Source organism: Nyctibius grandis, chromosome 10 (genome assembly GCF_013368605.1).
Source record: "Nyctibius grandis isolate bNycGra1 chromosome 10, bNycGra1.pri, whole genome shotgun sequence".
In the NCBI taxonomy this organism is placed as follows: domain Eukaryota; kingdom Metazoa; phylum Chordata; class Aves; order Nyctibiiformes; family Nyctibiidae; genus Nyctibius; species Nyctibius grandis.
In genome coordinates, this window is record NC_090667.1 from 12047813 (window position 1) to 12066370 (window position 18558).

Sequence of the window (18558 nt, forward strand, 5' to 3'; positions counted from 1 at the left end):
GCCAAGGCTCAGAAAAGCTGCAGTATGGTGGGTTCAACAATACATCTGAATTACTGTACAGCATAGGACCGTGGTGCTCTGGGCATCAGGTCCATAGGTTGAAGGGCTGGGGCCACCAGTGAGAGATTCGTTATGTGAGAGGAGAAAGAAATCACCTCTGTGGTTAGCCTGGTTTAGGAAAAACATCTCTGCCTTAAGGAATCCACCTCCAAGGCAGCATGTGCAGATATTCTCACTGCAGTGGCAAACAGGGCAAAAAGGCACAAGCTGATCTCTCAAAAAAAGTTTAAGTCCTTATCTGGATGTTCCCAGCATGGTTTCATAGCTGTGTTTGACTGCCAGAGCGGCATTTCTCTCTAAACATCCTCCTTCAATCTGGGAATCCCTCAGGCAACAACAGCCTCTGAGATCCCATTAGTGACAAAGATGGGGCAGAGCTCAGCCAGGTCAGCAGATATCTTCAAGGAAAATGCTGCAAGGATGTGGTCAAGGTCCCACCCTGTAAAGCAAACCTGACCAATACAACCTCACTGGGAGTTGGACTTGGTGATCCTTATGGGACCCTCCCAACTTGAGATATTCTATGATTTTATGATTGGCTCAAGCTGAAGGACCTAAACCAGCATAAACGGAGGAAAAACACAGATGGGGCTTTGCTTACTTAATGCCTGCTTTCAGTTTTACATTTTTAACATTCTTTGTTTAAATAAGAAACTGATATTTCTTGTGCTGGATACACTATAAAGAAATTCCTTAAGTAAGCTAATAGCAGTTCTCCTGTAGACAGAAGTTTCATTTGTGGATTGAAGGGAGATTTTGCACCTGAGGCTTGCTGGGACATCCACTCTTCTTCCCAGGCCCTGTGCTTGAGTTCTTGTGCTTTCTGAACTACTTCTGCTGTGGAGAACGGTTGTACCTGTGCTAAGAAGTGATGAGATTTGGAAAAGGTGATCTTGCAGAACAGAATTTGCCAGTTACAAGATTTGGTGACTTTGGGCTTATCCGTCCCCCATCTGAAGCAAATCAGTCTCTTGATTCTGAGTCCGTATGGTATTTAAAATATATAATGACTATTGCCACAGCACAAATGACAAGTATATTCGTGATCTGTCTTGACAGTTACCATTCAGATTTAGGTACCACATACTCTTGTGGTTGTTCTCTGCCATTTGCAGGTGTAACTGTGTGTCCTACCAGGCCGATTTTCCTTTCAGTGATTTTTACTTTCAGCCAATGAAAATATATATTCCACAGACCCATTCCAGCAAACTCCAGAGCTTCACATACACTTAAAGGACTCAAACCTGGCTGAGTCAATCCAAAGTATATATTATACTTTTATATTCATAAAATATTTTTGGATTGTTTTCTGCCAGCATTTCACTTTACATCAAGTAGAATAAATGACTAGTTTCACCTGAAGCTTAATTTCCCCACCTTGTATTTCTGCAAGAAAATTGAAAATTTAATTGTGTCAGCGGGGGAAGGAATATGACTTTATCAGCGATTATTGTATGCATTTCTCCCAACTGATTGCCAGATATTTTGATTGCACTAGTTACCTCCTCCTGTGATCAAAATCAATACATTGATCCATACAGCTCTTAAGTGTCATGCTGCAATCTACAAGGCATTTGTGTAACAGAGGATCTCAAAAGGGATTGCCTAGGGCTCATTTTACTTTATGAAACCCACCAGAGGATAAATATTTCTCTTTGATTATGCTCTCTAGTTTCTTGGATTCCCCCCACCCTCACAAAAAATTAGAAATTCTTTGCAGCTATGCTCTTTCCTCTTCAGATTTTTACCTCTCCTGACACTTGGACAAGCATCCTTCACATGGTGTATTCAACTGTTCAGATTGAGCTTGACATTTTTCTTCTGGACATCCTCAGAAAAGTTGAGATTCTCCTTGCTGTGATGCTCAGATGAGAAAATGTTTTCCTCAGGTCCTTCTTGCACACAGAAGTTCAGAGCGTCCCTGAGCCTGGAGGGGAACAGTGGCTGGCATCACTCGTATAAGATCCTCACTAGCAGATGTCCAGAAACACTCCTGTTGAGATTGGAAAGGCTGAAGTCAGATAACAGGCTATCATCACAGGATGTTTGGGGATATAGCTAACAGAAAATGGGGACTTAGCAACCTCTGAATCATATTGAAATGAAGACGCCGTCAAAGGCAACCTCCTGTCCTCCCCAGCACACTCCTGAAGACGATCTAACCTAGCTGTGACATAGCTCTTGGCAGGGAAGGCGGATGAGCAAACGAAGCATCATCCTTCCTGAAGAACAACAGGGGAATCAAAACACAGCCACCGAGCAATATGTACTTACTGACTTGTTTTGGTACCAGTTTTAACCAAGCTAAAAATGAGGAGCAACTGTCTATGGAAGTGATGCAGGGAATTAATGTTTGTAAGTGGGGCATATATGGGCGGGACAGAGTAGGATGGGGAGCAAGGAGGGTCTGCTGCTGCCCTCAGTGCACGGAGGGAAAATGTGGTGTGCATTTATCAAACCAAGGCTCTACGGAGGAGAATATGGAGATTTTACTCAAATTAAGCACCCACTTCCAATGTCACCATCTGTGGTATGACATTTAATCCTAATCAAATGCTTACAAAATAAGACTAGTTATGAGCACAGCTCAAAAGTTTGCCATGCTAATATTTTTCATCATATGATGTATAAAGTTTTACAAATTCATACCCAGTGGGCTGTAAGAGAGAAGCAGTCCAAAGTCAGGAATGTGCTAGTTAATGCATATCATAGAAATATGGAGAAACCTTGAGGAAGAACAAGCAGCAACTCCCATTCAACACAGCATGGTGAAACATGGTGTTTGCTCTCTGACCTCTCCTTCCCTGAGGGTAGGATGGGTAGCTGAGAAAAGGCAGCAACCACTATAGCCAAAGAAACTTTACCTTAAGTTAGTAAGACTTACTACAACTTAACCCAAAACAAAGTAGATACTAGTTGAGATGTTAAAGGCACCAACAAGGATCTTTATTATTAATTTTAATCTTAATACTGGTTTTCATTATTTAATTTTTGTGTCATTACCAGAAAATATACTTTTCAGATCTTACTATTAGTTGCCTTAAGATATGGACAGCTTTACAACACCATTTTCAGGATATCCAGAAGTTACCAGGATACAAAACCACAAACATTGCACAGGCAAGTGTGTGAACTGGCCCTACAAAAGGCAGTAAAGGATGATATAGACCCTGGTGACCAGAAAACTTACCGGCAGGCTGTAGAGTAGGAGGGAACATGCTATTGCACGCACAAAGTAGATGCATGAAATGATGAATTTTTTGCCAGAAGATTTCAACAAACCGCAATTGTAATTTTTCAGTGGATATTTCACTGCAGAAAAGCCACCCATTTCCCAGATAGCTGCAATTCTATGGCACATGTTAAAAGCCTGACAAACAAAAGTCAGTCTTGGGGCCCATGGCTGCTGGTCTGCAATACATTTGGAAATTGTGGTGTCTCTGTAGCACAAGGAAACAGCTCCAAGTGTTTTTGCCACTATTTCATTCCACAGCTTTGACAAATGGCTTGTGGTTTTTTCCTAGCAGATGAAAGATCTAATTATGCCAGTTGCGAGATCTCCGTTTATAAAAAAAATTCATTATCTTCCATTTGAATACTCTTAATTGATCCTGCTTGTACTTCAGTAATTGAAACACCTTACTTAAAAACCAGAAGCCTATTATGAGCCATCCCATCTGTGGGTAGTTATAAACCATTCTTAACGTGATACTGTGTATTTCTGATGTAAGCGAGCACTTCCAAGCACTCTCCTAATTACCAGATTTGGGCCTCTTATGAATGTTGCATTAATTATGGTGCAAAAATGAACTGTAGGCCAAAATCTGCAGGTAATTACAGAATATAATGGAGTGCCAAACTTAACATTAATGAGAAAGAAATGGAAATACAGAGTTAATGTGAGAAAAAGGGGAAACTGCCAGTCTTTTGCAGCGTGGTATTGAATGGCCTCACTCATTTGCTTACTTGTTTACCCTGGTGTTTATAATTAGCAAATGGATTTAGATCACTGAAAACAAATAGCTCCGTCATTGATTTTAAAGTTATCTTAGTTTCTCTTCTTCAGTGCCCAAGTTTCTGTTTCTCTTGTAGAAATATCAACTACTATTAACATTAATAATTTGCAAATCTGTGATGGAAGAAGTCAACATCTCTGGACTGACTCCATCATCTTGGTTGCTGTGTGGATCCCATGTTTTTCATCACCAGCCATTGTCACATTTATGTTCATAATATCCAAAATCCAAGGCCTTTTGCTAAGGTTGAGCAGAATGTCCTGCAGTGGAAAATAGGGAAACTGATAAACATCATTCAGGTCAAGCAGCTGAAAGACAGAAGCATAAGGAGGCTGGGAAAAGAGAAAACTCCAAGCTGGGAGATAGGATAGGCGTAATTAAGATGACTGTCAGCAAAGCCAGTCAGTAATGACATCTATTAGCACATGAAGTAATCTCTTGTTGGAACCACTGTAGAAACACCCTTTGGATGGCCAAAATTAGGCTGGATAAAGAAATGGCAAGTGGTACAGCTCTGTATCAGCAGAGAGGTGGCATGGGGTAGCTGATAATCTCTGTCACATCTCTAATACCTCCACTGGACTTGTTAGAACAAGGAAAAAGTACCTTTCAGTGCAGGTGCCTGGGGACCTTCCTGGTGATGCCTTCTTCATCCCCTGGTTCACTCTGACATGAGAACCGAGGCTGCTTCTCCAGACATCGTCTCAGCAGCTCTATACAAAAAGCAAAGCAGGCTTATTTTTAAACTATTGCACCATATGCTGATATTTTGCAATAGTCAAGTTCAGCAATCAAGGTGAGGGGGGTCTTTGACCCCTCCAGTGGGGTCATAGGGGCATTAGCTACCATCATATTTCTGTTTAAGATCCACAGTGCTGCTCATCACCTGGAGCTGTGGGAGGAGAGCTGGGGGTGCCAGAGCCCCAGCAGGTCTCCATGAACAGGGTGGAGGGGAGCAGAGAAGGGCAATCCCTCAAGCATCCCGAGTCGAGTGTTTTCCTGCATAGGGGTGCCTGCAATTCTCATCCTTACCCCCAGGAAGAGGTGAGGTACAAACAGCTAATCTTTCTAGCGAGGGGAGCGTGAGGTGCATTTGCGATGTGCTGGAGAAACGTGTCAGCTATTGTTCTGACAGGATCAAAACTGCTAATGGTATAATGAAGCTGATTATTTTTGGAGTTTCGCTGTTCGAAAGCTGCCACGTTTGACAGCTCTGGAAGGCACAGGCACCTGTTTGAGCATGAAAGGGAAAATGCAATTGGGCCATGGGAGCACAGGGGCAACAGCAACGAGAGTTTATCAGCTCCCCAGGAAACAGAAACTTCATTCTCAGCTGACCATTTTTTCTTGAGTCAAGCTGACAGCAGAGAACAACTTTGACAACGGTGATAGCATGTTTTGGTGATGGAGTTACTTGGTTTATTTAAGGTCCAGTTGAGCCCTATTGGCTCACGTCAGAAAAGCCACCGAGCCATCAGCAGCTCAGTGATTCTGGCTCACGGAGGAGATCTGGTAACCATCTCCCAAAGTATTAACTTTCTCAACGGTGACACTGCTTTATGCCGCAAAATTTAACCTGTTCAGCTGTTTGCTCCACAGAAGGTTTGGTTTCATAAGACAAGAGCTAGGAAATGGGCAGGCAGGAAGATATACAAGCTACACAAACACAATCACAAACATATATGCTCAAGGGATCACATCCTGTATTTCTTTCCTCTTCCAGGCCTCACTCAGAGACTGTTCGCTGTTCTTACTTTAAAAGTTATTAAAAACCTCAGGCATATCTTAGCAACATGCATGTTACAATTAATAACTGGCCAACAGTGACAAACGTCAGATGGACGTTCAGAGCAATCTCCAGTGGAGGCAATGGGCAATAAACCTGTTCAGAGTGGGTCAGGGCCAACAGGCACAGTGCCTGGCCAGTCTCCACTGTTCCCCTTAACTGAAATTATGTCAGGTAAAACCAAGGTGCTGAAGTTTAAAACAGGCCAGCAGTATTACCTGGTCAGGAGAAGAGAGGACAGCTGCTGGTGGGTGCTGGTCAGTGCAAAGGCAGTGTCCCGTCCCAACGCCGGCTCAGCATCACAGGCGCAGTGCTGCAGAGCTGCAGTGTGACCACTTCAGTGCGGGGAGGCTTTAGCCTCTTTGTAAGCATTGCCAAAAGAACCAGAGGAAAGGTGGAATGTAATTATTGTGACTGTGCAATGAGAAACGGGAAGTCCAAACCAAACCCAGGCATCTCCCTGTTTCTATTTTGCCAGCCTGAGAGCGTCATTACGGTCAGTGACCCAGCGGCAGGATATTCCCAGCCTCTGAGGGTGCAAAGAATTTAGTGGAGGAAAGAAGTTCTTCAATAAATAAAACACCTTTACTACAGCTGTGGGTTGTTCTGTCCTGGAAAGAATTTATCACATTTTACAATTGAAACAAACTATTTTTATGTAAGTGATTAATTGCTGCTGCTGGAGCACCACAGCCTTGAACCAAACTGTGATTTAGTTGTACCAGACACTATTCGTACCTGAAATGACACAGCGTTTGTTCCAAAGAGGCTAAAATCTAAAGACAAGGCATACAAAGGAAGTATTATTGCATCTATTTTAACCACAATGAAAGAAGGCTCAGAGAAATGGCATGGTTTGCCCACAGTCAAACAGGAATTGTTGGAAAAGCCACCTCTGCAGTCTTGAGGTGTCCTGATTTCCTGGTAATCTTCTGTCAACAATTCCTTAAAATAGCTCACTGAAGAATTTAGCTGATCTTTGTTCTTATTAGCATATGTTCAGCATTAGATTATTTGCTTAGCATTAAAGTATCTGCAGTCATGTTCCTGTTTTTAACTTTTGATATCTATCAAGAATGTAATTATCATCTTAAGAGGTTATTATTCAGTACAAGAATGAAACTCTGTAACATCATGCAAAAGGTTTTAGCCAGTACCCAAAGATAATGACATACAAAAATGTGTTCCTTCAGCCCTATTTTTTATTGAATTCAACTCTTTGCTTCTTTGCTGATCTATGTGAAATGCCTGGGCTGACTCAGGCCAGGCTCTTAATTAGTTATCTTCATTAATCAATCTCTATCCAATCTATTTATTTCCTGTGCCAAGTGAAGGGCTGTGTTCAGCACTCTACCAGAGAGACCAATATGATTTTCCTCCATTCATAGAGTCTTCTGAGCAAAGGAACAGTGTGCTGGGATTAACTGTTGAAGTTAAAGTAGCTTAAATGGGTTCCTGTAATTTTTCTTGGACCAAATTCATTAATAGAGCCTGGCAATAAGAAGAATTAAAAAATAAGAAGATGTAATGAACAGTTGCAGTTCCAGGGAAACAAACTGATTGGGTCAAAGGCAGCAAATGTTTTCAGCAGGAGAAAATGAAAAGGAAACAAGATGCTGAAGTGTTTTGACATTTTATTTCAAAATCATATTTCAGTTTATTATTTGCCTGCACTTTTAAAAGGAGTTAAACCTCCGCCTTAAAAAAGATATGCTTCTACTGTAAACACAAAAATAAATGAACTGGAGAAGATTTTGCTCTTGTTTTACCAGAAAAAAATATGAAACATTTCTATTCTACATCAACCCAAACCAGCAGTGCCTGTGTGTCGGCGCGGTCATGTATCTACTAGGCATTATTTACACACCTCCGCTTTTGGAGATGAGGATGTCCCTCGTGTAGCTTCAGTGACTCTCCTGCTACTGTATGGGAATGCCTTGACCCATGTCTGATTGAGGTGGTCTGGGAACATGTTCTGGAGCTGCAGGTCATCAGAGCAAGCGGCAGCCAGAGCTGGCTTGTAAGAGTGAGAGAACAGGCGAGCTTCAGCTAAGGAAAACATCCTTCAGGAATGATGGAACAAAGGAAAAAGAAAGGAGAGAAACAAACTTATTGATAGATGCTTTCTTTGTTATCTGTGACTTGTCAGATACAGAGAAAGTAATGGTTTTTTCCAGCAGTATGTTTCTCTCACTCGAAGGCTTTGCTTACTTGGAGAACTGTCTGCTAATTTTAAATCTGAGGAGGCATGAAGAAGTCTTACAAAAAGTACCGGAGGCTGGATTATGTGGGCTGGAGACAGCTGTTTTTAAAACCTCTAACTGAAATTTAGTAAAGAATGCTGAGTGCTTAATTCCAGCTCACGAGGTCTGAACAGCATTATTTGATTTAAAGATAATTAAGATATCCAGCATAACTGCTCAAGAGTGGAAAAAAATAAACACTGGTCATGAGATAGAGACAAATTTATATTTACATTTGACTACAAAGGACTTTAAAATCAACATTGCTGTCATATCCATATAAATAATTTAGCAATCCAAATGTTTTCCTGAGATCCAGATTTTCACCATTTAGCTGCAATGGGAAAATTGAACTTTTGATGATATTTCTGTGGTTTTTACCAATGTTTTCCGAAAGGACTGCATCATCTCTAAGGAGGAATGGTCCAGTGATATTTGCTCCTCCTTATTTAAAAAAAAAAATAAAATTAAATAATAAGACCAGGACAGGCTTTAAATTTGGCTAGGGCATTTTAAGAATTCAGGAATATTTTCTCTTTGGGGATAGACTGATGTTGCTTGAGACATCAAATCCACTGGCTAGGTGGGGTTTACACACAGATAAAAGATGATCCCTGCTCAAAATTGGAATCATAGGCACTGAAGGCAAAGGAAGGTCCCTGTTGTGAGGCTCATTGCAGAGGATGTACTTCTTTTTCTTGGCCACATTACTGTGCTTTCCTGGGCCTGGCATCAAAGGGACAGACAGAGACTGTGTCTGGTCGGCTGTTTCTCCACCAGAGCTCCAATAGGCGATTTAGCAAATCATCTACCCCAGCCACTTTACTCAGATAATCATACCGTATCTTTACAGGCTCTGCAGGCTGTCAGCTTGCAATGAAGAGAAATAGTCACAGGAGGAGGGGATGGAGACGTTCGTCTGCTGTCCAGACTAACGCAACTCCCAAGCAGAAGAAGCAGCCAGCCATAATGGTTTCACCATCCCCATGCCTGGGTTCGCCTGGTTTGAAATCCTGCTTCCTCCAGCCCGCTCGGGTGGGAGCCCTGCGCGTGAAGGCACACCAGAGAGGAACATTAAGTGTATCTCTACAGAGTTAAAGGAATGTAGCTGATATTTGAGGGAGTTCTCTTGGAGCAGTTCTCATTGTGTTTCCTCAGTTCACGCACTCTTTTTATATTCATTGGTTTCTCATATGTTTAGAAGAGAAATTCTCTCTGAATTTGCTTCTGTTGGACAAAGCGGATCACAGGTAGTCACATGAAGGCGCAGTGAAAGACCTACCTTTAGTAAACTCACCTTTGATAATGTGCTGGTCTCCTCTGGGTTGCAGCAGAAGGACAATATACAATAAGCTTAAATCTTATTGCTAGGAAACCTTGCAAGTATCGTGCTCATCTCAGAAACAGGAAGAAATGAGAAACCAAGGAGAAACGACAGGAGCTATTAATCCTGGAAGTATCAGATATCTTGCAAGTTTTGCAGCATTGAATATGAAATCTGTTTAGGTTGTTCTGCAATGTTGATACATGTCAACAAAAAGACAGAACAAGCTTGTAATTTCTGGCTCCCTTTTGCCCTGGGAATCACATTGAGTAGTTGGGGGGTATTGTTCTTATCCTGCTATAAAGATTTTCCACTGATAGCCAAATATGCAAGTTCATGTTAGTGGCTGGAAACATGAGTCATTCAGCCAGAGATTACAGAGTTACTAGAAAGCTTTTGATTTCATGGAGTCTATGAACCTGGTAATTGTGAGAGAGGGACAATTCTGCACTGACCTTTTGAAAATTAAACGTGCAGCTGTATTAAAATCAAATGTTTCATGAAAATACATTTAATTTGTATTATGTATATTCATTTTTTTCAACAGCAAATGGGAATGAAACAACATCTTTTGTTCTCATTTCATTTTGACATTTTGTGTATTTCAGATAAAAAAAATTTTTTCCTCTTTCAAAATGAATTATGTTGCAAATTAAAATAGCAGATTCCAGAGATTCTTGAATTTTATGTTGACACCCTTCTCAACTTTCTGACTGTTTCCCAAGATTTCCCAGTTTTCCAAAATGTCAGAAGCATCTTTTCACAGAGAAAATAGCATTGCCATCTTTACCCTTAGCTCCTGTAACCCTGGGGGACAATCCAGTGCCACCGGCTCTTTCCTGCTGTTCTGAAAAACATGCTCAAAGTTTATTGCTGGCCCACTGGCATTCAGGGTGGTCTATGTGATCTTTCTTGGGCATTTCCATCGTAGACATGGCTAAATAACGATGCCAACCAGAAACCGTACTGCACTTAACAACATCTCTGTCATCTACAGGCAATCACTTACTGTGGGTTAGTGACTGCCATAAAATACAGAATTAACAGATTGTTTTCTACCTGCTCCTGAAACAGGAATGAAGTAAGCAGATGCATCACTGTCTGGAATAACTAACAAACAGTCATCTTAAGCTGTTCTCTCTTTCCCTCTCTTTTGTAGTGCATTTATGAATTATGTTGTTTGCATTTATAATTATGGGACTGAACAGATGGTGGAAGGCTTATTTCAGAATGATGTGTTCATTAAAATAACCTACTCTGGTCTGCCAAGTGATTGTTAACTGTAATCCCAATTTGATATTGAAGAGATATATTTATTCTTTCTCTGTAAGTCCATCCAAAAGAAACAGAGCTTTGAGAAATGGACACTATATTGAGTGTGAAGCTACAATGATGGTGCTGCATATATTCCACATGGGAAAGCACTGAAGAGTTGTGCAGCTGTGACAGAAAAAACAAAGCAGGGAAAGATAAATTGTGGACCAACACGATTTTCGAATCTAAGAAAAGTTTCAGTTCTTCATTCAATTTGGAAGCTCAATTCCACTTAAAATGTGGCTCCAGCCAGCTTCCACCTATGTGCAGACTCTTTCTACAGTCTATCACCTTAGGTAGTTTTGTTCAATGACTGTAGTTTCCGTTATTAAAAATGGGAATCTCTGCTCAGGCAAAATGTGAGTCTACACAGTTTATCACATCTTACACAGTAACATATTTTCTTCCTCTAGTCCCAACAAGTGTTTACTTCTGCCTTTTCTTCTGCAAATAAGAGGTTTTGTGATGTAACTCGGAGTGATCATAAGCTATTTGTCTTCCTTCTTGGAAATCTTATTTTACCAGCTTCACTTTACCAGCTTCATCATCTTGCAAGGTGCGTGATGGATCTGAAGAGAATTCTTTGCACTTCAGCTCCTTAGCAGTATTTTATTTCTGAGATCTCCTGCCCCACTGTTTTCACATCGAGACCTCAGGATCTGGTCTGAACATGGATGAAAGTAGAGATCCTATGTCAAGGTTTCTTTGTTGAGATTGATGAAGTCCATTTCTTCAGTTCTGGCCATTTTCTGGCTTCTAACTCCTGGCCCTCACACCTCTTTGTGTATACATCCTACCTGGGCTACCTCAAGATGCCCCATTACAAGTGGCAGATCTTCACTCAGTGAGTAGTCTGGGGGCTGTGCTGCTGGTGAGCTGTTCAGAAGCATAGTTTACAGCTCTCCTATGGCTGAAAGCTTTGCTCTTCTGCACCAAAGCAATTGGCATCACTTGTACCCCACAGCTGTGGCACAACTATGGGGTATTCAGAATTTTGCAGGCAAAACTCAGAGGAGATGGTGGAGAATGAGCTGCAAAGGTGCAGGACTCCTGTCTGCCTGTCTCAGCCCGCTGGGAGCAGAACCGAAGGTGGAAGGAATGGGAGAGCAGTGGAAAAGTTGATTGTGTTCACTAAGAATAACCAGAAATATTTGTGTTGTCTGGGTTGCATCTGCAAACATTGTCACAACCTTCAAAGATGCAAACTGGCTGTACAAAAGCTGTTACTGAGAAGTTTTTTGGGGTCCTGGTAGGAGTTTCTAGTTGCATATGAAGGAAGAAACATATTTTGAAATGTTTCATTTGGAGTGCTGGCAATCAACAACTGAAAAAAGGGGAAAATGAAAGAGAGAGGCAGATGAGTGAGTGCTCACTCACACAAAATTGCGAGTAACACAGCGGTCAGATCCGACACCTTGATAAAAGGCAGAAAAAGGCCTTGAACATGAATTGGAGTCAGCTCTTTTCTGTTTCTTTTTTTTTTTTTCTTTTCTGTCTCATAAGAAGTTGCAGCCTTGCATCAGATCAGAAATGGGGAAAATATTTGAAACTCTCAAAACTTTTGGAGAATGGGAAAAGCATTTTCTATACCGCTCTGATTTTAGCTTGAAACTCATTATTTTTGACCTAGCAAGTAAGTCTGTAATTGCATGTTTCTCAGATACTCTGACCTCCCTTAAACATCCACTCCAACCTGTTAAATCTCTCAGCTGTAAACTAAACTAGCCTGTACATTTTTTCAGGGCATGCACTGTCTTCAAAAGGAGCTAGCCAGAGCTCAGCACAACAGATTTCTGCTTTAATTTGGACTACAGTGTGCTACTGTCAGGAAAACATGAATGGATTTAGACTTTTCAGAGTTTTGGTTTTGCTGAAATTTAATGCTTGGTTTAATTTGGAATTTTTCATTTGGAATGCAAGGAGTTGACAGAAAGAGTTAATATAAAAATATTAATAAAGGACACTACTCAAAAACAATAACGAATTGCAATGCCTTTAAATGAAAAATTTCACTTGTCATTTTTACAGAATTATTGCTTTTAAATTTCTTTTTAAAAAGACAAATTCAGAGAAACTGGCACAAACGCAGGACAAATTTCAGTGCCACAAAACCTGCAGATTTATTCCGTTTCTTGCCAAAAAGTCAACAGATTATTTCAAATTTTAAAGAATATCACAGTTAAAACTATGCTCCTTGCCTGCCTCTGCCATGCCCGAGTTCCCTCCATCAGTCCTGTAGGCAGTCACAAACCCCAAATCCCAGTACAGGGATGCCCGAGGACCACAGTTTCCTTTCAGTTAGGGGTGATTTTCCTGAGCTGTGTGAGTGTGGGGGCAGTGGAGATCTCACGGCTGGCACATCTGTAAGGCCACTGTTGCAGCGCAGTATGTCACAGGCTTCGGACAATTTAATGTGAAGAGCTAAGAACAACACTTATTTCAAAGAATTTGATACAAGGTTTTTCTCTTCCATTCACGCATTACCAAGGAGTATTTAAAACCTCAGGCGGTAACTATTCTGTATTTATAATATAAAGATTATCAAAAAGATTTGCAAATACAATGAAACTTGCTGCTTATCAGCTTTTTGTATAGTTCATGTCTAAACTTCCCCAAACTTTGCAGCCGTTTGTGTACCCAGCTGAGACCTGAGCTATCCTGGCAGCAACAGACATATATACCATAAATGCACCCATCCACCTACTTCTGCAGCAACACTGACCTCTCGGTGTCTGAATGTGTGTGCAAAATCTCTTCTCTACCTGGTGACAATATGTCCTTCACTTTCGGGCAGAGGGGGAGCAGATTTAGCTGGCAAAAGTCCTGGGGAGCAGAGAGTTAACAGCTCCCGGTACCCCCACACACAAGCGAACCCTTCCCAACCCAGCCCAGGGACAGCTGCAAACCTCACCTCAGCCTCCAGTGAACTTCAGGACAACAGGAACCACCTTCTGCCAGTTCAAAAATGGAAGCAATTAATAATGTAAGCAGGTGTATTGGGAAAGGATCACTAAACAGAGAGCAGAGACAGCTGCGCACCTACGGCGGGTTTCTCATGGCTGTAGTTTCCTCCATCAATCTGCCTTCAGCCCAGCTGAAAGCTTTGCTGCACTTGGACAGTTGTGGACATTTATTCATTTTTTTTTTCTCTGCTATTTTTATGACCCTCTAGGTAAAATTATTTCTCCTGCCAAGGTTAAAGGGGAGAGACTGCTGAGGGAACACTAAGCCCAGTGTTTGTTCAGAGGCTTTGGAAAGTGCAGGGGATGCTGCCACACAAATCCTTTAGCCCGTTAGTGGTTCAGCAGTAGCTGGGCAAGGCTGTCCGTGCTCTCTCTGTGTCGGTTTGTTATTAATGAGCAGTATCTACCAATGCGATCCAAACCCTTACAGAGTTTCCGTACCTGCGAGGGGCCCCTTGCCCTTCGCAGCAGCCCCGGGGATTAACTGCCTGCAGGATGGTGAACCCGAGTCTGCAGGGAGCTTAGGGAAGAAGGATGGATACGAGTGTTCAGAGTGAGGACTACGGTTAAAAACCAGGGGAGTAATTCAGGGGTAAAATGGCTGCAGAACTGCAAGCTGTGCCTCCCAGGCTGGCGCAGAGGAGCCATGGGTATGTGTAACCAGTGTAGGCAGCTTTACACAGATACTGCAAGCATGAAGGGTTGGTAGGAGGCATTTTTGGGAAAGAGCAGATACCTTCCAATTCCCATCCATTCCTGCTGTCCAAAGGACCCCAGGCACCATCTCCAGACAGAGGTTCCCTTCTGGAAACTGGACCAGGTGCTGTGAGCTCTGATAGAAGATGGGCACACACACCATCAGGGTATTGCTTCCCCTCCTCCTGGGTCGTGCTCTGTCAAGGAAATGGATGCAGTTAGCTCTTGTGTTCACAGCCAGGAGTCCTGCCCCAAAATTTCACTGCTTTCTGCTTTTCAGTGAGACAGGCGTGACCCTGGGGAACAGAGCTGGATGCCTGGGGTTTGCTCATCAGGAGGAGAGGACTAAGTACGGACTTCAGGCTCCATGGAAATGGTGACTGGTTTTCATTGGGGAAGCCAAAGACTAGCAACTTTTTGGCTTTGCTTCCGTAATGCATTGTACAAGTTGGTGTGGGGGATAGCTCTGCAGGGAATGAAAGTGGGAAGATTACAAACAGCCACTGTATCCCCTTGGTGTTTCCTCCCTGGCTCTTGCTGAGTTCCCAGAATAATGCTGGAGATCCTTGTTCTGGTCGTGGGCCTACAGAGGGTAAAACCACACAGCTCCCCTCTGCTGTGCTGAGAGCTAATCCAACCAGTTAATTAAAGAGTCCCTTGGACTGTCAGAAACAGCAGGAGATGGAGAAGCAATTATCTCCAAATTGGTCATCATCACAATTAAAGTACCATTTGGCAAGTATGTGAATAGTCTGCAGCAGGGTCCCTTTAGCGGTGGTAATGCCTTTTCATTCTTGGGCTTTATTGCTGGGTGGTGGCGTTTATGATCTGAGTAAAGCTGCCAGGTGAAATGACAGTAACACTCACCCCCAGTTCTGGGAGGAGTCGGATGCAGAGGCAGCCTGGGATGCTATTTGTTATTGAGCCTGGTAGCTTAACGTGCCAGCACATACAGATCCCATTGAAGGAACTCATTATAGGCAGGAAAGCCGAGCAACTAATTTGCTGCAGATAATTTATTTAATGCATTTAAACCTTTTAAATTTTTTTCCTGCTCATGTATTACAGCTTCCTCAGATGTATTCATTACTCAAACCTACCTGACAAATTTCTCTTGAAACACTCAGCTGACGCACGCAGGGTCTGGGTGTTGTTTTCTGCTTGCGGTCGGTGAGATAAATGCCGGTGCTTGGCTTCTCAGCTGGGTGAGAGATGAGGGAGGCACCTTAGGTGTGCATTCCTGTAGGTGAGGCAAAAATCAGTTTCAGGTACAGCTGTGGTTTCTCTCTGAAACTTGCTTCCCCTTGCTTTACTGATGCCTGAAAAATCAATTGTATTTTTGGACAGAAGATCAGTTAAGACATGGTGGTGTGAGAAAAAGCAGGGCTGTTATAATCCTGTACTTTACCTGACACTACATTGGTGTCCTGGCACTGGCAGGTAGCTTTGAACTTTCATTTGAAGGGAAAAACTACAGTATGTGAAAGCAATCCTGGTAACACAAAGCCTGTCAGTGGAGAACTCCTTTACCAGTTTCCTGGAGATGTTGGTAAGATTTTTAGGAATGACGTGCCAGTACCAGCACAAGCCATCACCCCTGCAGTGCAGATCTCGCACCCTACATACAAATGCTTTTGCCTCCTCTGCTACTGGTCCTCTTTCCCCACAGGGTAAACAGCTGGAAGTGTTGAGCTGACTGCCAGAGGCTTCAGACAGACACTTTGTGCCACAAGAGTTCCTGGGACACCTTAATGACTTCTCTTTAGCTTAATGCACCTTTGTAACTAACGGCACCACCTACTAAATTGCTGATCTTGCACAACTGTTTTCTGACCACTGCAGAAGAAGAAGAAGAAAGGTTTGGCTCTTTGGATATCCTGTACGAAGTCAGCTTTCAGTGCCTGTCTTGTGCTTCTGAGCAAGTCCTGAGTTGCTCTGAACTATGTCTGCTTTGTGCAGAAGGCAGGGGGTCTCCTGGCTCTCATCCTCTGTACCACCCTTTGTAGCAGAGACTTTGCCATGCTAGAGGTCTCTTTGGTGGGTTGCCTCACACAACGTGCCGTGTCTGACTTGGTATACAAACTTACATTATGACTTGTATGCTTCATGGTCATCTAATCAGAGTGTCTGTTCAGTGTTCGATGCAAAATGTCTTTTCTCATTCCATACACCAAGTCTGTACCTTGTTGGCAGAACTAGCACATTTTTTTAAAATTTACGATCGTTATTTAAAGTGATGGAGTACTAAGGGAGTAGGTTCGATGGATATATCTGCACATACAGTGACCTGTATTAAGGCGACCAAGCCTGACCATGTTGAAAAACAGCATCTAGTACATTAGAGGGTAAATTCCTCCAGGAATATTCACCAGGGCAAATTCAGACAGGCAGTTCAGTTTATACCCGGGCTTTCATTTTGAGTCCATGGCTGATCTGCTGAAACGAACGGATACATCATTTGTAGGATATTCAGATCATCGACTTCAGACATTTCAGTGGCATTGTAAGCACCTTAATTAGGAGCCTAAGATCCAAGTATACTCAATGGAGAAAGAGATGCATCCAGATTAATAATGCCAAATAAACTGATGTCATAGTATCAGTTTTTGAATATGCAGACAATGAGGAGTTCCTGAGCTTTTTTCTAATGATTATTCAAACAAATCCTAAGGTTGATAGTACTTCTTTTCCCTCTGCTAACAGCAGGAGAACTGATATATTCTTCTATTTTCTTAGGCTTTTTCTTTTTTTTAATCTTTATTGGGATGCAGATATTTCAGGTATGTCTTGGATATTTGTTACAAAGGGAAATAATATATCTACATCTCTAAACACACAGGAGAGGAAAGTCTTAACAGAGACCTGATTTCTCCAGTATGCATTTGGACTGGGGAAAAATAGAGTTACTTTTGCAGCTTCCTACTTCTGGACCTACTCAAAGGATGTCTTGGTTCAGCTTTAGTTTAAATGAAATGGACTGCAAAGGGAAGATACCTGGCTTGCTCTGTACCCTGCACAGGGTTTGTAAATTCTAGAAAGATGTGCTAAGAAAGTTATACTCCAGTTAGCCAACATTTTTGCTGTCACCTCAGATCTGCTTATTCATACTAAGCATTCCACACCACGTAGCAGCACAGGGGAAAGAGCTGCATGTCATTAGCAAACTAAATCAACAGTTCTGTTCAGAAAGCCATGTTGAGATGGGCAGCAGGACATGGGCTGGTAGATGAGGCACAGGGTAAGAGAGGATGTGAAATACCTTACAACTGAATTCTGCTCTTCTGGTCCAAAGTCTGGAAAAATATCAGAAAGGTATATACGTGATATAAAACCTGAACAACACTGGTTTGATAAGACATACTAGACTTGGCACTAAACCCAGCTTTGCAATAGACAGAGACTACTTTCTTCTGTAAGTGGAGATGCCCTGAAATGTTGGTCTCAGTTTAATCTTAAACAGCATTCACTTCCCAAGCTAGTCTCAAATGATTCTTTAAAGGTTTGCATTGAAGACATTAACTGAAGTGCCTTCAGCTTAGTCCACCCACAGATGATCAGTGTTTCTTAGTTCTTTGGTCTGGTTTCCTCTCATTACCAGCTGCACCTTAGATATGTGAAAACCAACAGATTCTTGGTTTTCAGGGATTGCCCTGACTGCATGAAACTAAAGATTTGGTTTCCTGTCATGGAGCAAAGTAGGGATTCACATTTGCTTAATGTGGGATCTGGATATTTGGAAGATGTACTGTGTCGAGATGTACTTCTGTGTTTTCAAGAACTCATTTTACATAACCTGTCCTTTTAACTAGCACTAATGAATCTTTCTTTATGTCTTTCCACTCCTAGGTACACTGTTTTACGTAACGGGCATCATCAGGAACATGAGAAGCTTCCCATCCACAATGACCCTGAATCCCAAGAGTCCTGTTTCTAGTCATGGTCCTAGAAAAGGAATGGCCCAGCTGAAGGAACAGGTTCCTTTTAAGATACCCAAAGGATTCATGGACAGCAGGACTTCATGAAAACTCATTCATGTGCATTGTCATGGTGCCTCCTGCACTGACTTCATATGAATGTCCAGCTGCACACATGTGTAGGTCGATGGGGGCATGGGCAGGTACATGAGCAGAATGGCTGAGGAGACTTTCCTGTATCC

The 18558-nt window shown here is 42.2% G+C and overlaps 1 protein-coding gene across 1 annotated transcript in view; it reads left to right on the top strand.

Annotated features, from left to right (window-relative positions):
* The window catches only part of HTR4 (5-hydroxytryptamine receptor 4), a 76258-nt gene extending 57922 nt beyond the window's left edge, over positions 1 to 18336 (top strand). The window contains exon 6 of the mRNA XM_068409500.1: positions 18249 to 18336. Within this exon, the coding sequence (XP_068265601.1) occupies positions 18249 to 18336 (88 nt within the window). The remainder of the gene's footprint in view (positions 1 to 18248) is intronic.
* The last annotated feature ends 222 nt before the right edge of the window (positions 18337 to 18558 follow it).